This window comes from Prionailurus bengalensis, chromosome D1 (assembly GCF_016509475.1).
Source record: "Prionailurus bengalensis isolate Pbe53 chromosome D1, Fcat_Pben_1.1_paternal_pri, whole genome shotgun sequence".
NCBI lineage: Eukaryota > Metazoa > Chordata > Mammalia > Carnivora > Felidae > Prionailurus > Prionailurus bengalensis.
Genome location: NC_057346.1, coordinates 74,900,825 through 74,913,190, shown reverse-complemented (window position 1 = coordinate 74,913,190; position 12,366 = coordinate 74,900,825). Strand labels below are relative to the sequence as shown.

General features: G+C 40.7%; 1 protein-coding gene across 5 annotated transcripts in view; it reads left to right on the top strand.

Moving 5' to 3' along the window:
- TSG101 (tumor susceptibility 101) overlaps window positions 1–12,366 on the top strand; it is a 57,173-nt gene that overhangs the window by 32,993 nt on the left and 11,814 nt on the right. For 3 of the 5 annotated variants that reach the window (XM_043582381.1, XM_043582379.1, XM_043582383.1), the window contains 3 exons: window positions 2,681–2,883; window positions 3,715–3,954; window positions 5,215–5,554. In XM_043582381.1, the coding sequence (XP_043438316.1) occupies window positions 2,681–2,883; window positions 3,715–3,954; window positions 5,215–5,304 (533 nt within the window). In that variant the 3' untranslated portion in view covers window positions 5,305–5,554. Of the gene's footprint in view, window positions 1–2,680; window positions 2,884–3,714; window positions 3,955–5,214; window positions 5,555–12,366 lie in introns of those variants that run through there. The other 2 variants (XM_043582382.1, XM_043582380.1) reach the window with 1 other exon arrangement.

The following is a 12,366-nucleotide window of genomic DNA, read 5'->3' as shown; positions in this document are numbered from 1 at the left end:
AGGCCGGAAAAATATCTGGTAGAAAAGCAAGAATCACACAGATGGATGACAGCAGTGTTAACCTTTCTTTCTTCATTATCCTCCTCAGGAGCCTTTTTAGACATTTTTTCCCTTAATCATCCCTCCTGTGAACTGTTAATACTGTATATTATACTATATATCTGTTTATATACTGTATGTATATCTCCACTCTATACATAAAAAGAACAAGAGGTTTTCACTTTCTAAAAACCAGCTTTCATCTTCTTAGAGGAGTAATATCACCTCCCCTTGAGTATGTGTATGGGTTAGAGTGATGCTGGATAAGACTGGCCTTGAACTCAGAGGAAAGAACTAGAGAGAATAGCATTGCAAAGATTGTCCACGGCTCTGGGCTAGGAAGAGAGGTGAATAAACAGACCTTTCCTTGGCCAAGAGCAGAGTGGGAAAAAAAGTCACTGTGCTTAGACTAATCAGATTAGGAGGAAGAACAGATGAAAGCATAAAAGCATGTGGTCTTTTGGAAAGATCTAGAGGAACACAAGTTGTCTTCCTGTAAAAGGGAAGGTAGTGCTTCTGAACAGTGAGGAGTCAAACCATAGTTCCATAGTTAAAGGGGTGAGGATTCTTGTTTCAAAGGAGAGTGGGAGAAGAGTGGAGAACTCCCATCTGATGGTTTCAGTCCTTTGAAGATGTCCTGAGGATTTTTTGCCGTTGTGGCAAGATGATAAAAGGCAGCTAGAGCTTTAAGAGTCAGAAGGATTGAGGATTTGGATCAGGTTGTGTTTGGCAGGTGAGGCCTTTGGAGTTAGGAGGCCTGGTGGTCTGACAGAATGTGAGAGAGGCCGCCTCAGCAGAGAGCCTGCCCATGAGACTGAGAGATGGGCAAGAAGTCAGGGCTGAGGGGAACTGCTCACAGGAAGCAGGAGTGGTAGAAAGAGAGGTCAAAGGTGCAAGAAGGAATGGATGGAGACATGAATTAGTGAATGGGAGAAAGTTGCTCAAGTCATCCTGGTCTCTGTAGGGGAACATGTGAATACAGAGGCGGTCAGACTGGAAAACGGCAAGAAAAAATTAGGGGAATGAGCCCAGAGGTGGTGCAGTAGTTGGTAAATCGATGAGAATCTTTGGAAAAGTTAGGTATTCAGAGGCCAGGGATGTGGAAAACAAGAGCTCAGTCTTCATAGGGGAAATGTGGTTGCCCTCTTGTTTTGCCATTCTGAATTCCAAAGCACAAGTTACCCGAGTTAACACTTTTGCTTTTCAGAAATACAAAATAAGCTGAAATACTCTTGTAAAATGAGAAATGAATTCTGGAAAGTACATACCTTATGGATTGGTATGTTAATAATCAGCCAGAAAGTATTAACTGCCTCTTGCCTCTCTGTGAACCCTGTAAGATGGATACCGTCTGGGCTGTCCTCAGCAAGAGGTTTCTAGCAGGGAAGAGGGGAGGTCCTTGGAACCAGAAGGAGTGCACACTGCGGGGCTGATCCTGGGCTCTCCCTCTCACTGTGTGCAAGCTGCGTCCTCAGACAAGTGGATGAAGGACACTCCTAGGAAAACCTGGCCATGGAGACACTGTCTATACTCATTTTCCCTCACAAGAAGAAGAAAACCCAAGTCAGGAAAAAACAGTTCTTCTGTGGTGGAAATAAAAAAAGAAAGAAAAGCAGAACTTAGACTTTTAGACTTAGACTTTAGACTTAGACTCTTCCTTTCAAAACCTATGAAACCAGAGAATGTCCCAATGTTACTTGCAAAAAGCCGGAAAAACATTCAGGGTAACCTGGTATGAACCACCTTCTGTAGGAAGACAGCTTTACTAATTAAAAAGTAGGGTGACCGACCAGCTTATGGAACATCAACAACTGTGGACAGACAGGACACTGAAGAGCCCATGTGGAGCTGGCTGCCTATTATTTGGAAAGCTCAATTTCATTTTAGAAACAGTGCACCTTTTTGGTACTAGGAACAGGCCTATGATGTGGGAACATGAATGGTAAGAGTTTGGATACATTTTGCAAACGGATTAAAGGGGTTGGGTCATTCCCCGCCCCCATGGGTGTAACTAATTGTCTCCAAAAATTTTCAGCTCAAAGTAGAAGTGATACTTTGTAAATTAGTCTGTAATCTCAGTTTTTATTCACTACAGGCAGTGACAGATAAATGTAATTATTTACACATTTGCTGAATCAGGACCCCAATTGAAGGACACTGGTAGTCATGAAGAAAATACATACTTCTGTTATCGGGAGAACCTTTTGAAGCAAGTATCAGAGGGATAAGTTTATTTGATATGAAATATGCAAGGAAATTATAGAAGACACATTATATAGGAAGGGACATTTATCAGCTGTTGGATTTTCTGTACATCACTCTCTTGCTCATTTGTTCTTTCCTATTCTTTCGGTAAAGAGTAAAGGAGTAAAAGTCTTGAAGGGAAGCCTTATTACCCTTACATCAAGGAAACTGCCTGTTCTCGGTCTTCTTCTTGGCCTCTATGGTGGGTTCCTCTCTACTTCAGCTTAGCAGCGAAACCTGAGAATGCCCTTGACCTGAATCGAGTGTTTTTCTTTGCCATAAATTTATCCCATTTGTCCTTTCTCCCACTTTGAAAGTGTCGACTCATTTTGTCCCACAAAAGGAGTAGAAAGTGCCTGGGAAATAAGCAAGTGGTTTCTGCCTTTTTCCTGTGCAGGTCCCAGTAGGGATGGCACCATCAGTGAGGACACCATCCGAGCCTCTCTCATCTCAGCAGTCAGTGACAAGCTGAGATGGCGAATGAAGGAGGAAATGGATCGCGCCCAGGCCGAGCTCAATGCCTTGAAACGAACAGAGGAAGACCTGAAAAAAGGTCACCAGAAACTGGAAGAGATGGTCACCCGTTTAGATCAAGAAGTAGTAAGTAACTCACTGAATACTTGTGATTTTGGGGCATGTACACCTTGGTTACCCTGGACTATGGGTCTAGTAAGAGTTGAGAAAATTAACACGAATTTTCTGGTCGTTAAGAATTTGAATATAGCTTCTGGATAGCTTGTTAGAAATGGAGCCTGTGTTTGCAGTGGGGAGGTAGATGGTATTTAGAGCATTTTTACTTGTACCTTCACCCTGAGAGATGAGCTTCCGACTCAGTGGAGGATTGTTTCAGTGCTTGATGATGCCTGACAGTTAACCGGGAAATAAGAATTTGAGAGAGTTCTAAGGCACGAAGGAGATCTGCAGACTGTGGGTAGAGACTGGTCGAGTTCGGAGCCCACAGCCACCAGCAGTATCTTGTAACTAAAGTTCAAGTGTGTGGGGTTCTTTGGGTTCATTCTCCGTGTAGACTGAGGCAAGTTATTCCTCCATAGCAGCTGCCCACTTATTTGGAAGAAAGACGTCCTTTATTTTCATGGAGGGAACCTGCTGCTGGAAAATACATTGTGTGATGGCTTAATTTGCAACATCATCTGTCACTGATAAGTGACAAGCTTATCACTGCCACTGGATGTGCTCAGTGTAGTGTTTTCAACATTATTCCGTCTTCACTCGGCATATTACATCACACCTTTTCCTCTACCGGTGGCCAATATGTTATCTGAAACATTAAAATCGACCATGTGTTGTTTAAGTATTGCTTTTTTTATTTCGCAAGGCCGTTTCTGTAGAGTTGAGTTGTAGATGCTTGACTGGTAGATGCTTATGTACAATTCGTATGAAGTCCTCATACTTGGACTGTTTTGTTTTCAGGCTGAGGTTGATAAAAACATAGAACTTTTGAGAAAGAAGGATGAAGAACTCAGTTCTGCTCTGGAGAAAATGGAAAATCAGTCTGAAAACAATGATATTGATGAGGTTATCATTCCCACAGCCCCACTATACAAACAAATCCTAAATCTGTATGCAGAAGAAAATGCTATTGAAGACACTATCTTTTACCTGGGAGAAGCCTTGAGACGGGGAGTAATAGATCTGGATGTCTTCCTGAAGGTATGTCTTCCTCACTCTGCTTTCCAGGATCTCAGAACTCATGCTTTAGAGACACTGACCTTGAAAACCACAAACCAGGAGGGTTTCTCCGTAGGGGAAGTTAAAATCCCTTGTGTTCCCAAAGAGAGCAAGTGAGATCTGTGGCTGTGAGCAGTGTGATGTCACCTACACAGGGCTGAGGATCCCCCTGGGAGGGGAAGAAAGGTGGACTAGTGGCTGTACTTCCCATCCCCCAAGGCAGCACCAAGCTGAATGTAGTCATTCCTGCCTGTGTCTTTCCACTGTGCTGCGTGGGTCAGATACAATCAGATTTCCGTTGGTTCTTTCAAGTCATACACCATCTAAAGTAAGATCACTGACAACCCCACCCGTTTTGGGTTCTATTTTCATATTTCCCTGTTAATTTTCTTAGAGTTGCCTAATTTTAGAGCTGTTTTCCCAGATCGAACAGCCCTGCAAAGTATTGGGCTGCCCTGCTCGTACTAGAGCCCTTCTGAATGAAGGTTGTTTTAGGCTTAATGCTAACGTACAGACGTGAAGATCCAGTGAGTTAGCTTGGCTACTGCTCTCTGTTGGATCGGGGAGTGTGGTTTTAGGAGAATAGCAGCCCTCTTTTAGGGTATTTGATTCAGCTGCTTCAGTGCACACGCGGGGCCGGCTGGCTGCTTGGGTCGCTTGCTGATCTTGCCTCTCTCGCTGTGATTAAGTGGCCAAACCGGTCTTGGATCTGGTGCAAGCACATGAATATCCGGCTAGGAATCAGAGACCCAAGATGAGTCCCCTCTCCCTTCATATGCTGTTCCTGCTTGGGCGGCCTAGCTTAGGGAAAGGTGCACGCAGAGAGGCCGAGAGGTATGCTGTTGCTAGGCATTGGACAAAAGCTGGTTTATGCTGCTCATTCCCCTGCTTTTTGCCAAGTGCAGGCGGTCGTAACATTTTTAGTAACTTTTGTTAGGATTGCAGTTCTAGTTTCCCTGGTATCTTGGTTAATCTCAAGATGTAGTTCAAACTCCTGAGCCAGATCCTGTAATGTCATGCTTCCTGTGAAGTAATCCTTTACAGGATCTCATAGCACAACCTGCCAGCATCAATCTAGTTTAAAAACGAGTTTAAAAAAGCTACATGTAATGAAATATTGGTTCCAAAGGACGGTTGATACAAGTTTAGGGTTCTTAGATCGCATCTAAGTTACAAACTGTCTGATACTTCCTGCCTTGGTCAAATCCGTTCTAAACTGTTGAAACTTTTTCCCCTTCCCAGCATGTACGTCTTCTGTCCCGTAAACAGTTCCAGCTGAGGGCACTAATGCAAAAAGCAAGAAAGACTGCCGGTCTCAGTGACCTCTACTGACTTCTCTGATATCAGCTGGAGATTGAGCTCTTCTTAAAGCGTTCTTTTCTTCTCTTTCTTTCTCTTATCAGTAGGTGCCCAGAATAAGTTATTGCGGTTTATCATTCAAGTGTAAAATATTTTGAATCAATAATATATTTTCTGTTTTCTTTTGGTAAAGACTGGCTTTTATTAATGCACTTTCTATCCTCTGTAAACTTTTTGTGCTGAATGTTGGGACTGACTATGCTAAATAAAATTTGTTGCATAATTTTTCTCTTTATTCAACATTTTTAGGAAAAATCAGTGAAATCCTAACAAAGCATAATATCCATCAAGTTAAAATTTAGCATTATTTATTCTGTAATCTACAAAGTGAATTGTATTTAATATGGAATATACCATATGGAAATCTAACTTTTGAAATATTTGAAACTGAGGGATGTAAGGGGCTTTTTCTGTTAAAGGTCCTATGTGGTACCCTCCTACCAGTCCTTGCCTAGATCTGTTTCCTTTCTAGGCCAAACCAAACCATAACCGGTCTCACCAAGAAGAAAGGAACAGAGTGGCAAGTGCAGGCTACACACCTGAGAGTTACGTTAACTGGGCAAGACGGTCTGGCCACAGTTTAGGAAGGTAGAGTGCCTCCTTGCTTTTATTGTCACATGAAGTCAGTCTTCCTGGTGTGTGATTCTACAGCCACGTTGTGACCACCCAGTGGGCTGTTTCCTGCAGAAACAGGAATTTAAATAGAACAGAATTTCTAAGTAGAATTTTCTCTATCAAAATGAGGTAGAAAATTCACAAGATTACAAAAAAAGGAACATTCTAATTTCAAGTGTTTTAAAATGTGTAGGAAGCTAGGCATCCTACCCTATATTTCTCCCAAGAGAAGAATGCCCACCTTGGTCTCAGTCATCCCTCAAGGGTTTATACAGTTCAGATCTTTTGTAAAAATTACCAGAATAAAAGCGAGCAAGGTCAAATCAAGGTTTGATTTAATATTAGTTTTGGAACTACCATTTTTGTGTGTATGTTCATTTTTATATTGTAGAGGAACTTGTAGCTTTTTTATAGGGTATAAATGAACATAGGTATCAGCCAGCCAGGACAAAAGAATCAGAACCTCTGTAAACACACATCATTCATTCATTTTGGACCAAATGGCAAACACACGCTTGCGTGTGCCAGAACTGCAGTCGTGTAGCAATTGCATAAACTATCCTCCAACCCCCAGCTGCTAAACAGAGAAGTCACTGTTTTCCCTTTTTCCACTTTTAGGAATTCAGGTTTATTCGAAAGTTTGATACATATCCTGTAACCACTGTCTCTTCTTCCATAACTTCAGAATGGCAGCCTTAAGTAACGTGAAAGCTCGAGCTCCTTCTGAATTTCCCAAAGAGTGTCTGCACTCTTTTTCAAACGAGACTCCTCTTCAGGGGTCACCTTTACCTTCATGAGATCTGTAATACCATTCTCTCCCAGGATACAAGGAACAAGGAATACTTCTTCTTTTATTCCATAGAGGCTCTGAAAGTAAAGGCTTGAAAATTATTCCTTTCTTTCTTCTAATAAAGGTCTGCAGTATGAGAAACAGCAGAGAAACGGCCGGGTGAATGAGAATTTAACAGCTTTGTAGTATGAACTGTGGCAGAAAAATAGACCAGTTGGGGCAGAGAACAATCTAAAACGCGGTTAGACATATTTACTGTTCAGATCCACCAGCCATCTTTCTACACAGGCCCCAGCCTCTTGCCATGTTTGCTGGGAATCACTCTCCTCTTCCTATCTCCATACCATTCAGGGAATCACTTCAAAGTTCCTATCACGTTATTCTCAGTGATGTAATTCCATTTTGCTTTAGCCTGTCACATTCAGACTAGCAAAGGAGTCTTACCCAGGCCTCAACTTCCCCTTCCCCAGGAGACTAACTGCTAATACTTTTGTGACTAGTGCTTCCTTCTTACGTCTCTTCATTGGACGTAATTGGAACTCTAGAGAGCAGTTCAAAATGGAGCAAGACCTACCCACAGTGTTTCCCAGTGTTACCAGTATAAACATACAAAAAAACACTTTTATGTACTTGAATCTAATAAATACTAGGACAGAAGTCTACAAAGATAAGTTCCTGTACCACCACCATCCCCCTTTCTCTGCCTCTTCAGCAGCAACAAAGAATAGACTTTAATTGTCCCTTGGGGCACCTGGGTGGCTCAGTCGGTTAAGTGTCCGACTTTGGCTCGGATCACGTTATCATGGTTTGTGAGTTTGAGCCTCGCATAGGGCTCTGTGCTGACAGCCCAGAGCCTGCTTTGGATTCTGTCTCCATCTGTCTCTGCCCCGTGCATGCACGCGCGCGCTCTCTCTCTCTCTCTCTCAAAAATATTTTTAAAAAAGTGTCTCTCATCAATGTTTTTATTCCTATTTTATGTTAACGTTAAATAATTTTTCAAGCATGCACATCCCTACCTTACTTATGGTGGAAACTGGATGCACTCTCCTAAGATTCTTCAAAATACTTTGTTAAATCAGCTACAGATAGGGCAACACTCCCAAGAAGTAACTACTGTGGAGAAATAATTGTCATTTGAACATCCATTGTATGGCAGCTGGTATGACAATGCCACAAAACTGAAATATTCCCTTCAATAATTTCCCCTAGAAATATCTTACAGCAGTTGGTTAAGATAAACAGTCATGAGGGTAAGTATACAGATACAATAATTAATATGAAATCAATTTTGCCACTAACAGTGAAGACTATATAACAATTTAAAAGAATATATTGTCATTCAACAAGTCATTGCCTACTGTGTTCAGGGTTAGGCTCAGCAATGAGTAAGACAGACTCAGTCCTGGACTACTTAAGAATTATAAAAATATATATATAAAAAAAAAAAAAGAATTTATAATCTGGTGGGGCACCTGGGTGGGTGGCTCAGTCAGTTAAGTGTCCAACTTCAGCTCAGGTCATGATCTCACGGCTTGTGGGTTCGAGCCCCACATCAGGCTCTTGCCGACTGCACAGAGTCTGGGATTCTCATATTTTCTCTCTCTCTCTCTCTCTCTCTCTCCCCCCCCTCCCCCCCCTGCTCACACTTTCTCAAAAATGAGTAAAAATTTAAAAAAATGTTTTTAATCTGGTGAATATGATCACACAAAAATGAAAGAAGTGCTAATGAAAAAAAAGTATGGGAAATGTAACAATGTATACTTAAGCTAATCTCATCCCCCTGGCAGAATTTAGGCTCACATCTAGCTTCCAAAATACTGAAAATGCAAAACTAACGTCTTACCTGGCAACTACTACTTTCTGGACATTTTCCCACTGCTCAGGATCTTTATCAGTTCCTATATCTGAGTTCAGATCCTTCAGAAGGATCCCACTCCACTCCATACAGGAACTAAGAAAAAGACATCAAAAGTCCTTTTATTACATGGTATTATATAAACCTTAGCAAAACTGTTACAACTGCCGAGTGTTTTTGTTTTTAATGTTTATTTTAGAGACAGAGACAGAGTACAACTGGGGAGGAGCAGAGAGAGAGGGAGACAGAATCTGAAGCAAGCTCCAAGCTCTGAGCTGTCAGCACAAAGCCCAACACGGGGCTTGAACCCACGAACTGTGAGATCATGACTTGAGCTGAAGTTGGACACTTAACCAACTGAGCCACCCAGGCGCCCTCCAAGTGGTTTTCAAATAGCAATGTTCGACAGAACTGTCAAAAATTCAGAGTCTAAGTCCTGCCCCAAATCTACTAAACTAAAATCTCCAGGGATAGAGCCCGTAATTGTATCATCTCAGTGAAGATTCTCCAAACAAGAAAGTGACAATTTTAAACTTTCAACTAGAGATAAGCTTTAACTTTTATCACTTCATGTCTTCCATAACCAAGTTTTATATTAATGGATTTCAAGGGTTCTTAGAAAAAACTAAACACTATCATCACAGCACCTCTCCTCTGTAATTTTCTCTGTTAATATTAAGAATTCGTGTTACTCGGATTACAGTACTGACCTTTCTAGAGTGTTCCAAGTTAAATATAAACTATATCATATTAGTGCTGTATTAAGAAAGTCTTATAATCTTGGGGTGCCTTGGTGGCTCAGTTAAGCATCTGACTCAATTCCAGCTCGGGTCATGGTCTCACTGTTCAGGAGATCGAGCCCCATGTCAGGCTCTGTATGGAGAGCTCAGAGCCTGCTTGGGATTCTCTCCCCTCTCTTTGCCCCTCACCCACTCTCTCACGGGTGTGTGCTTTCTCTCAAAATAAATAAACTTAAAAAAAGTCTTTTAATCTTCCATACATAGGATTGTAATAATGTTCTGTTTTCAAATTTGTTTTTCTGGTAGATTATTATAAAAATGTGCTTAAATACACTACTAAAAGGGTCTAGAGTGGAATAAAAGTGCTTTTTCCCCCACTCAGGAGCTATTTTACTTTATGATGAACTATCTCTATGATCAACATAGTCTAAATATCTTTCAGAGAATGCACAGCTCAGTGGTGCTTTTAGGCTTACCACTCAAGTCTCCATGCTCTCCAAAGACCAACCCACGACAGCTTTCAGAATGGATGCCAAGCCTCTGCCCAATCAAGATACAGAAATGGGCAGTGTCCAGATTACAGTCATTCCCAATAACACGGTTTTGGGGAAATGCACTCAACTTCCAAGCTACCTAAGTTAAGATACCCACTGAGAAGAAAAAGTCAATGTCAGAAAAGTTCTTATCTAAAATTATACATTTTTTAGATTTATCTAAATCTGATGTTTTTATCGGAGGGAAAAAACCATGGTTCTTTATTCCAACTCCCAACTGTATCACAATTCCAACAGTAGCTACCCAATAGAAATATATTATGAAAAAGTATTTTGTTGCTACTTTGCATAGTCCTTGTGCAGAAACATAGTAGGTTCACTCCATAAAAAATTTTGAGAAACATGAGTAAGTGAACACTCTGATCAAATCTCTTACCAGTTTGATGCATACAAAGAGTCTTATTTGGGAGCATGTGCAAGTGAGCAAGGGGCAGAGGAAGAGTTGATCATTATTTTTAAAAAACTAGAAATAAAAAGCTTAATATAAAAACTACAGATGTATAGTTTTCTCTTAGTTTCTACAAAAGACATAAGGTTATATATATATAAGAATAATTATATTGCTGTCTTGTCGATTTGTAATATATAGACACAAAATAGCACAAAAGTCAGTGAGGGATTGATGCTATAATGGAGGAGAGTTTCTGTATTTTGTTGGAATTAAATGTGCAAAAATGTGAGGTAGATCATGGTATATTAAACTATTTGTAACTCCAAAAGCAACCACTAAAAAAAAAAAAAAAAATCAAAAACCATAGTTCAAAATGAATAAAGGATGGGGCGCCTGGGTGCTCAGTCAGTTACAACTCTTGATTTCAGCTCAGGTCATGATCTCATGGTGATGAGATCAAGCCCCACATTGAACTGCACACTGGGTGTGAAGTCTGCTTAAGATTCTCTGCCCCTCCCCTGCACACTCTCACACACTCTCTCTCTCAAAAAATAAAAAAATAAAAAAGGAATTAAAATGGTACTTTAGAAAATACCACCTTCATGCAAAAAAGTCAGTAAAGGAGGAACTAAGGAAGAAAATAAAATATAAGACATAAAGCAAATAGAAAAATGGCCAAAATAAATCCAAAACATCAATAAAATATTCAATGTGAATAAACTAAATCTATTCAAATGCAGAGTTTTTCAAACTGGGTAAAACAAGATCTAATTATATTGCTCCGTAGAAGAAACACACTGTAGATTTAAAGAGATAAATAGCACCTGAAACAAATATCACATTATTAACAAATTAAAAAATAAAACATAGGGGCGCCTGGGTGGCGCAGTCGGTTAAGCATCCGACTTCAGCCAGGTCACGATCTCGCGGTCCATGGGTTCGAGCCCCGCGTCAGGCTCTGGGCTGATGGCTCAGAGCCTGGAGCCTGTTTCCGATTCTGTGTCTCCCTCTCTCTCTGCCCCTCCCCCGTTCATGCTCTGTCTCTCTCTGTCCCAAAAATAAATAAACGTTGAAAAACAAAATTAAAAAAAAAAAATAAAACATATATAAACAAGTTGAAAGTAAAAGGATGGAAAATTACACACCATACCAATGGGAACCTAAGTAGTTCTATTTATACCGATTTTTTTAAGTTACTAGAAACAGATATTTTATAATAATAAAAAGATAAGTTCATCAGTAAGTTATAACAGTTATAAGCACAGGCACCTAAAATACATGAAGCAAAATTGGCAAAACTGAAGGGAAAAGTAAAAAATTCAGTAATACAATTGAAAACTTCAACACCCCACTCTTGATTCTGGATACAGCTATTCAGGTAATCAGCAAGGATACAGAAGACCTGAACAACCAAATACTATCAACCAATTAGAACTAAGTGATGCAATATACATGCAGAATATACATTCTCAAGTGAACATGGAATCTTTTTCATGACAGACCATATGCTAGGCCACAAAATAAATCCCAACAAATTTAAGAGAGTTGAAATACAAAGTATATTCTCATGCCAGCACAGAAATTAGAAGTAAACAACATATAAGGAAATCTGAAAAATTCACGAATATTTCAAAATTAAACACCACATGCCCCTAAGTAATGAGTGGTTCAAAACAAAACCTTAAAAAGGCTGTTCCCCCCACTGCCGAGTCGTACAGAGGCGGAGGCTCGGGTGTGCTTAAGGCTTGCCTCCACCTATGACCCATGGCCATGGCCCGGGAAGGCTCTGCTGCAGGAGGCATAGCAGGCACTGATTCTGAGGACCGCCCTCATCTACAATGGCCTAGCATGTGGAATTAATAATAAAGATGCTGAAGCCTTAGAGAAGCACTAAGCCCATCTCTGTGTGTTTCTCCAATGTGACGAGCCTATGTATGTCAAGTTGGTGGAGCGCCTTTGTGCTGAACACCAGATTAACCTAATTAAGGTTGACAACGATGCGAAACTAGGGTAATGAGTAGGCCTCTGTAAAACTGACAGTGGGAAAGCCTTGTAAAGAGACTGGTTGCTATTGTGTGGTAGTTAAGGAC